Source organism: Micropterus salmoides, unplaced genomic scaffold (genome assembly GCF_014851395.1).
Source record: "Micropterus salmoides isolate LMB-PRFRI ecotype aquatic unplaced genomic scaffold, ASM1485139v1 Ms_hic_scaffold_245, whole genome shotgun sequence".
Classification (NCBI taxonomy): domain Eukaryota; kingdom Metazoa; phylum Chordata; class Actinopteri; order Centrarchiformes; family Centrarchidae; genus Micropterus; species Micropterus salmoides.
In genome coordinates this window covers 19,417-29,060 of record NW_024041651.1, presented here as the reverse complement: position 1 = coordinate 29,060, position 9,644 = coordinate 19,417, and the positions used below count along the sequence as shown (strand labels likewise).

At 39.7% G+C, this 9,644-nt stretch overlaps 1 protein-coding gene across 1 annotated transcript in view; it reads right to left on the bottom strand.

Moving 5' to 3' along the window:
• Positions 1–214: 214 nt before the first annotated feature.
• LOC119918848 (disintegrin and metalloproteinase domain-containing protein 12-like) overlaps positions 215–9,644 on the bottom strand; it is a gene marked incomplete at both ends in the record, with an annotated part of 28,386 nt that continues 18,956 nt past the window's right edge. The window contains 6 exons of the mRNA XM_038739511.1: positions 215–384; positions 779–850; positions 1,576–1,641; positions 2,699–2,888; positions 3,571–3,647; positions 6,182–6,260. Coding sequence (XP_038595439.1) covers positions 215–384; positions 779–850; positions 1,576–1,641; positions 2,699–2,888; positions 3,571–3,647; positions 6,182–6,260 — 654 coding nt within the window. The remainder of the gene's footprint in view (positions 385–778; positions 851–1,575; positions 1,642–2,698; positions 2,889–3,570; positions 3,648–6,181; positions 6,261–9,644) is intronic.

The window sequence follows — 9,644 nt, the reverse complement described above, 5'->3', positions numbered from 1 at the left end:
CTGATACCGATTTATCTGCAATTAGCTTATACGGCACACTGATTTAACCGTCGAGTTGCAGTCCAAATCATTAATAAGGTTTACCTACCAAGTTAAGATAGCATAAGCAACTTTGTAGCTACTTGCCCTTTACGGAGCTGTTTTGGTGTACCACTGTGAACATTTGTTTTTTAATTTCCGGGCACAGTTTCTTCTGTTAAATTATAATTTCTACCTTATGAGCTGAGCATTGTCGTGAGGTTTCTGGGGCAGCAGTTTGACTTTCCTCCAGTCTAGGAACTCGTGCAGGGTGGTGAAGGGATCCTGGGTGATGGGACATTTATCAGAGTCACTCCAAACCTCCAAACCCACCAGTGCCACCCGGATGTCCAGGGCCCTGTAGAACTGAAGGGGAGCATGTTGATAAGCAGAGTGTCAGTGTGGATAGAAAGGCCAGGAGATTTAGAGAGCTTAGATTACATGAATGATCAAAAGACCTTCAGATGTGTGACACTATCAGAACCTTTTACCACTGAAATACATTAGATTTCACTATGTTAGCCCTGAATCATCCCGTGTGCATCAGCATCATGTTTTTCACATAATCAGAGTATGTCTTTTATCCATCTACCTCTACTGTATCTGCTAGCTATAGATCCTTTTAGACAGACTAAAAGCAGCTGTTTTAGTAGGACATTAATATATCACACAGTCATCCCATTAATCTCTGCCGCCAGCAATATTTCTATTTTAAAAAAGTGATTTATCCCTCCTGTGCAAAGGGTAGAGGAGGTTTTACCTTGTCCACATAATTGGCTATCTCTGCCAGTCTCTGTTTCACTTTCTCCACATCCCTCCCCTGTTTCTGAAACTGGAAACAAAATTCAATGTAAACAGAGGAAGAAATGGGAACATTTAGACCCACAAGAAGTTGTGTTGCATGAAGACATAAATGATACTGTAGTTACAGTCCTTTTTAGAAGTAAAAGTATGAAATAACACAGAACACCCGCAAAGGCAATACGTTTTACTGTTGTGTTAGGCAGCTTGTCAAGCTGTGACCATCTGGATCTAGAAAAATCTCCTAGTGTTAGAGAGACGGATGGCACGGCCGCAGGGAGCAGGTATATTGGCAGATCTGACAGCCTGCAAAGCTTTGGATCCAAATTGCAGCAAAGTCAGACCTTCTATTTCCACCCTACTGTGTATCCACCTTATCCCTATTCTTTTTTTTTCATTTCCATTCTTTCCATTCAGGTCAGCGGCATTAGAAGAGGGCCGCCAGGAGGAAACCCCACAATCAGCTCGTCAGTGCTTATGGGAGACTCTTCTGTATCCACACTGCTTTTTCCTGTTTCCTGTCTGGTCCGCTGGGGAATGGTTCAGCACTTCCCGTCAAAACCAAGCCACTGCCACAAGACCACACTGCTTGTTGCACACTGACCTAATTCTGCAGCCCAGTGGGACCTGCTCTACTGTTACTACAGCTTACCCTGCTTTTCTGCATATACCATGAATGGTTGCTGTGTTTTCAATGTGTTGTTTTCTGTGGTTCAAACACTGTATTTGTGAATGGAAGCAAGGTTGGTGCGTTACCTCTCTGTTGTCTGCAACAATGATCAGCTCAACGTACTTGGTTGTCTTCTGAGCATGCCTTTTATGCTGAAGTATAAACAGAGATGCTGCATGTTAGAAATGTTTTGAGATTTGCTATAAAAAAAATTGACTATTATTCACTTGATCCTCCTGGCTACTTTATATTTGAAGCACTGGCAAATATCACAGACACATTATTGATGTACTATAACTTCCTGTGGGCCTGAATTAAAAACCCTTCAAAGTCTGCTAACCTGAAAAATATTTCAGTATACTTTTCGCTTTCCCAATCTTAAGTCCACACGGTAAATATGAAGCTACAGCTAGCAACTGGTTAGCTTAACTTAGCACAAACACCAGAAACAGGGGTAGACAGCTAGCTATACTCTAATGGAAACAAAATGATATATCAGCAATTAACACACAGTATCATGTTTTGTACGAATATTCTATTCGTACAAAAACACAAGTTATGTATCGGACTATTTCTTGGAGTCGCATAACCCCCCACTGTAAAAAAAACATTGTCTTTTTTACATCTCTGTTTTGTAGGGATAAAACAAACAAGATTTAAATTGTTAAATAGTGAGCTATAGAGGAGCTGGTAGGTGAATTTTGTTAACTTTGGAAATAGCCTGGGTAGCTGTTTTTCCCCAGTGTCCTGTCTGTTGAGGTAGAACTGATGCTCTTCCTAAAAACGCAAAGCCCAGATATTACTCAGGGGTCATTAAGTACTGTATGTTGGTAAGTTTCACTTCCTGACTCAAAGGGAGTTTTTAATGCTTTGGAATAGAGGCAGATGGATGCTGCACCTGCTCCATGCTGTAAATCATTGGCCAAACCTACATGGGCCCTCGACTTTGGGCTCTAAAAGCAGATAAAATGTGTCAAGCCCAAGGCAACACCTTCTGGGAACTTACCCAAAATATTCTGCTTGCCAGTTTGTTGGGTCAAACGCCCATTTATCATTCATCAAGTGAATGTTTGTCTTACCCTTCAGAAATATTTGATAATTAAAACTACCAAAAAAATGCTAAAATTGATGACAATATATCTTAGAGACTAAAGGATATCACAGTTCAAACACAAGCTTTGCAATAGAAAAACAACATACTAATCTCACCCTCGTGTGGAAGGATTGAAAGGGGCTTCGGATGTTGTTTTCAGGGGCAACAGAGGACATGTTGAAGCCGTGGCCACAGGCTCCTGGGGTCAGTCCGAGTTCTTCCACTCGGTAGATGAAGTGGGCCCCGGTGACATTGCCAGACACCGGCTCAATGATAAATGTCTTGTTTTCAAGCGCAATGAAGCCTCTGCAGAGACAGTAGTGGAAGTTTGAAATACAAAGCCTCAAAGCATAACCAATCTCTCAAATCTGGAATTTGACTGAATGTGGCTCTCTCCAATGGCATATGCGACAACTGAGGTAGCTGCTCCTACAAGCCCACTTTTACACATTTATTTTTGAAATGGGGCCAAGCTACACAGACTTTCTAAACACAAGCCTTTATGCACAAAATCTCTTTCAAATTCACAAATGAGTTCAGTATTACTATACATCAGCCTTCTTTTATGCATACGCATATGCATTCTTGCTCTCCCATTTCGGATGATCAATAATAATTTCCAGAAATTGTTGACAACGTTTTTTGTCATTAGCAGCATTGATCAAAAGGTTGTCATGGCAAACTATACATTTTCTTGAAAACCCTGCAATTGTGGTTGGTCATTAGTAACAGCAATAAGTTAGTTACTGCCAAAATGAGTGGAGATATTTACCGGATGCCTCTGTGGACAAAAACGATGAGGTGTGTCATTATCTCCTATTCCTGCGAGTCACACACCAACTTACCGACAGCGTGCTTTAACGGCTTAAGAGTGATGGGCTGCTGTGCAGAGTGACTTAAGTAAATATAAACATTGCAGTGTCAGATAGCACTTAAATGGCAGTGTTGAGCTGCTGCTTGAAAACAAAATGATCGTTATGTTTCTTACCGAAGGCCTGAGCAGGTGCTGAGGGTGACATCAGAGTTTGGGTGCGCCTGCACTTCACCGTGGTAGTAGCAGTTATTCTAAAAGGGATAAATTGTTCAATTAAAAAAAGCGGGAAAGACGGCAGCTTCAACCACTGAGTAATATAATTAAAAATGTATTATATTTAAAAAAAAAAAAAAAAACAACTGCTTGTCACTGCTCTTAGCTGACATCAAAGAGCAAAAGAAGACACGATACGGGGCGACTGTGCTGATGCCGTTATGTTCTTTGAAATGGGCATGCTCTGCAGAACAGTCTTTCATCCTATCCTTCCACATACAAACAGGCCTTTTTTTAACTTAATGCAACATACACAGTTGAAGGGAGAAGCAGGAAACCTGACACGGATGGAAAATGACAGTAATATGGTAATTGTTTTTCTTTCATTACTCCACTGGAGCAGTCTAGTAGAAGGAAAAGCGGACATTTAAGGTTCCTCAGACACAGTGAAAACACTGTTGTCTGAGCACAAGGAGAGCAGAGGAAGTTATTCTCATTAAGAGGGAATACAGACCTCCATTTAGTGTCATGCAGAACTCCAGTCCTCTTAAATCAACTGCCATTAGTCACTATGCTAACCATTTCTCATCCCCAATATTTAAGTCCGGGTGGAAATACTTGAGGTTTCCAACAATTTCTATTGTACAGTACAAGTTACTGAGCCAGGTGGTGATGGAATGAGATTCATAGCATTAAGTATAAAAGTAGAGCAGCTACAAAGGCTCTGTGCTTAGGCTATGCTTGACCTAGATTACTTCACCTTTCATAGAAGAATACATCAGGCAGCAATAGTGATTGTCTTCCTCAGTTATCCTCAATGTGTCGGTGACTTTTAAAGTAGCTAAATGCATTCAAAGTTAAATATTTAGTCATACGCTCATTTTTAGAAGATTTCCTGAAGCTACAAAAAGCAGAACAGAGATGGAATACATCTTGGTTAGCCCCTTAATACCCAGCTTTCCTGTTTTATTTACCCTTAAGAAGGTTTATGGCTGGAAAAATCATTTTATTTCACACGGTGTGACAGTATTATATGTATGCTGCTTGTTCTGACTCTTCTTTAAAGCTATATGCTGTTTAAATTCAGTGAAATATTTAAACCCAGTCCTTTTTTATTCCCCATAAATTCAGCCAGACAGATATAGCATCTTTAGAAACTTTGAGATCTCTACCAAAAGATTAAAGTTCTGTGGCTTTGAAAAATGTTTCCTGACCCAATGCAAAGCTGCTATTTGTTAAGGCGTTAATTAATCTCGATTTACCGTTCCGGCTTAGGTTTATTTTCTAGGTGTTGACTTGTATGCTAGAGGAGCAGCAGCGTCATTATACTTTCACTGATTCTTTTGTCTTATCCGGGAATTCACACACTGGCGGAGCTTATTTACAGTACATGTCTTTCCACTGATCCCTGTTCAACACATGGCTGACTGCTGAGTTCAGTGACAGCAGGTACTGAAAGTGTGCAGCTGTGTGGGGCTTATCTAAGACAATACAGTAGGTCTATTTGACAGTCTGATGCAATGCTTGTAACATCCTCCCACTCAAAATTAAAGGTGTTAAAGAGGGAGAGAGAGAGTGCAAAACGCTGTTTGCATAACTGCGAGAAATAGACTTGTCAGTCACTGCTGAATTATCAAACATTTCTCCTCCGAGCTGTAAGCGACCTGTCAAACTGTCCTCACTGCAGTTCAATTAAACAATAAATTCAATCCAACTTGGCCTCAAAAGTGCATGAGTATGTTAACTATGTTGAACGAGAGAGAACCCCTTTTTAAAGCCACAGTTTTTGCAACACCACACAAATGATAGCCTTCCTCTACACTGGCTGACAAAAATGCCTACCTGTTGTTGAGCAGTGAAACCCTCCTTCTACCAAACTTACCGCCGTAAAAATACCTTCATCATACAGTACAATAACGAATCAATTCTGCAAGGGTTTTCTTTTGTTAGCCACAAACTGTCTTCAACCACTTAAGTGTTACAGTGAGTGGCCTTGATAAGTACTTGGTGATTTTATGACGTGTCTGCTTTATTTTTCTGCCTTTGTGAAGCACTTTATGTAATGTGGCTTTTGAAAAGTGCTCTATAAATACAGATTGTTATTTTTATTTCTTGAAATTTGAAATGAACATCAATCTTTTCTTCATTTCCGCAAAGAGTGGCAGGCACTTTGCTTTACACAGCTAGCGCACACAATAAAACAAGTAGTCGTGAATAGATCAGCTGCTAAAAGGGGATTCCATAATAAAATCCTGATGGAAGTGTTGGCTGAAAAACACCAAGCATAAAAACACAGCTTATCATCAAGTAGGCCACAGGATAGACAGCAACAGCCAGAGGCTTTCAAATACACACTGGGTCACACTTTAGTGATTCAAAAACTATAAAACACAATCCAATTTTAAACCTAAAGTTGAGTTTAAGTTAACACATAATGTAAATTATCAACTATAATACTGATCCTAGGAAGAAAACATCTGTTTAAGTGAACACTTTTAAAGGGTCTGCTTTTACAGCGCGACTGCACGTGAACTCGACCATAAATGTCAAAAGCACTTGAGTGCCACCGTACCGTGAAGTTGTGAGCACCGGTGACTGCACTTCCATCCTCCAGGTAATGTGTCTCAGTGTAATGGCTTGCAAAAAGACCCCTAAGAACAGAACAACAACAAAAAAGGAAGAAAGAGACACATCAAACACCCTGGTATTTTTTCAACACTGCAAACCTGAATTGGTTATTGCGTTTTAAGACTACTTAGAAAACTCAAACCTTAGCTGACTTTTTATGTAGATTCTGTGTTGCTTGTAAGGATTTGGGGGATAATGTGGATGAAATGTTTAGTATTCTGGGGCTAGCAGAGACTTGATTTTCTGTGAATTTACTAGGTGATTTGTACGTGTCCTTGAATCCCCTGGCATTCAGCGTGATTGAGTTGAATCCCTGCGGTAATTATTTTATGCATGTGTGTTTCTGTGCATATGTATGTGGACATATTTTAAATGTAGTCTGTGTGTGTGTGGAGGTTTTCCTCCTAGGGCCATGAGCAGATGGACACAGTGAGCCCCACCCCAAGCATTGGCAAAGGACCAGCAGGAACACCCATCTTTTGCAGATGCATAATCACGCAAACATCAGGCAGGATGATCTCAAGATGTGTGTGAATGTGTGTATGAGAAAGAGACAGAGTACTAGCAAGAGAAGGTAACAGCAAGTCCAAAAAATGCAGAAAAGTGATGTTTTTTCTTCAACTCTGTATGTGACATGATTTAAGATTCCTGTCCAAAAATAAAAAAAACACACAACTACCATGGCCTAAAGTGAATTCAATGAAAAAATGTCAGTGTAAGTCTGCATGTCAGGTACATAACACAACACAGAACATTTCCGAAAAGTATCACACATTGGCTTTTGTTCTGCAAAAAAACATGGGATTCATAAAGACAGAAGAGGAGATGGAGAGGATTTCAAAACTGGAACGCAGTGTTTGTCCAAATCACAGTGGGAATCATTCAAGTGATCTGCCATCCCACACAGCTTGCATGTACCACAAACCAGAATTAGATGAGAGTGAATTAAGCAAACATTGTACTTTTTTTTTTTCATACTTCAGGACCATCTAATATCTTCTTCTGTATCATCTGTACATTTAAAGTTCATATTTTATGACCTGCTTAAAAAAAGATGAATCCTCCGTGGCTTGAGCCTGACCACATTTAACTTCATTAAATACTTATTATCGCTTTAATGTGCCTTATCATGCCATTAGCAAGCTCTAAACCAAATCTGATAAGCCAGCGGCCAGTAATCACTTTAAAGAGCCCATCATTAAAAATGGATGACACATCAGAGGGAAGCGCACGCTTAATGGAAAATCCCCAAACACATGTCTTTACTCTTAACTTGCAAAAGCACTGTTTAAAAAGTGCCACTGATATACAGGCACTTCCACCAACACAACACTATGGGGTGTTTTTGTTGAAAAGAGGGCAAATTCAAAATGCTCTAATGCAGAATATGTTTGCAGTAAAGATGGGATTTGTGTCACGTGAGTGGTAATTCCAAGCAAATGCTCCCGTGCTATGTTTTGAGGACATGTTTGGAGAGCCAGCTTAGGGCAGCGTGAGCCCCTGGTACTGAGACACATTTGTATTAAAGCTGCAGGTTTTACATGATGGACTCTGCCTGTAATCAACTCCTTGGCAAGGGTACACAGAGTTTATGAGGCCATGAATGTTTACTGTGTGTTTCTTCTGCCCTCGCTGGTTACCTTTAAGCTGTGTGTATTTTACACGTCTGAAAATGACCCTCTTGATGATCAGATGTCCATGGTTTCCATTTCTCTACTGCTCTAATGTTTCCCTCTTTGCCTTTTTACTGTCCCAGTACACAGAAATAAATCTGAGCTATTGGAAATGGCTACCAACCTTTAAAAAAAGGCCTTGGTTTTACTTTCTCCTGAGTGCATTCAAAAAAACATTTGAATTTGACATTTTCATTGAGAGCCGATAGAAAATGTCATCCTCGCTGCACCTAAGACGTGTCGGTCATGTTTTTCTGGTAAACCGCGGCAATAGAGGTTTCTCTCTGAATACCAGAATACTTCCATATTTGTGATTACACCTCCTTTCTTAGCAACAACAACCCAACTCCATCATCCCATTTTTGTCAAGAGGGCCACGCAGCCAATCAAATGCAATTTGAATTGGTCTGAAAATTGTCTCAGTTCTCCCCAGAAACCCTGTGTGAATTCTCCAAGTGCTGCTTTCAGTCTTTCTCGAGTATGTCATACGAGACAGGTGGTGAAATGGATGAATGGAACAGAAATGTAGAGCTCCTGATGGATGTGCAAAATTACTTTCTTTTTTAACCCCACATGAGGAAAATGATGGTATCAGCCTCAAACTGTAAATTTATTCTAAAACTGCAGTTGTAGCATCTTTTTGATATTTTACTGCTCGTTATTATATACCGTATGTTTCTTTTTCAAAAATGCTAAACTATAAACTTATAATTGCTCAAGTAAATAACCATTGATTCAATGCTCCTAAGTGTGTGTTGCGATTCATTAGACACAGTCTAACATCTAATTAACGATTCACTAATAGTCGCCCAGGTTAATTGTGATGAATGAGGGGCTCTTTAATAGCACATCAGGGAGGCGGAAAATTATGTTATTTGTCTTAAAAAATAATCTTCCGTCTCTTTTACTCAGCCTCTTACAAACTGCTCCACAGAATTAATTAAATTTCTCTGAAAATTAATTTACAGCATGAATAATTGATTGTTTCTAAAAGCCAGATGAATAGCTTTCTACACTTTCCTTCAGAGCCAAGTATGTTGTCTGCGATTATATTGTTTGACCATATTTAGGAGATTGACTTACTATTTGGAAAACCCACTTAAGTTCATGGTTGGGATTCTTTGTTGACCTTTCAACCCTTTGCTCCCTGATGTCTCAGATGAACATATGTTCCTGTTCCCTTTCCATCTCTTGACACAAGTGGATTGTTGACATATATCTTACACAACAATCAATGCAAGGCCAGAGTTCTGACTAGCACAATGCAGGCACCATACAAAGAAGAACACAGTAGAAAAACTTATTACAGTGGACCATACAAAATCCCTCTTCCTTTCTATGCTGCATAAAAAAACAAACCTGTCAGATATGACTTTCTTTCATATCTGGAATTTATAGCAAATACAAGTGTTGTTGCTGAACCAAAAGACGTGTTTTGATGAGTTTTATCTGAAAAGAACAAATCAAACCTAGCAGACACAGACTCACTACAAAAGCATAATGGATGAAGCCGAAACTGGATGTGTCACCCGTTGTTTACATGAATCAGTGTTTTAATATCATCCTTTTCTCAGGCATCCACAGAGAGTACAATATTCTGTGCAAATTTAAAGCGCCAAGCCTCATTTACATATATGTGTCTCCGTGCCTCATGTAATAATTCACCATTACACAAAGCCCCTTGAGCATGAAACCATTTGAGAGAAATATGGCTCCTCTTGCAGTCTCTCTGCT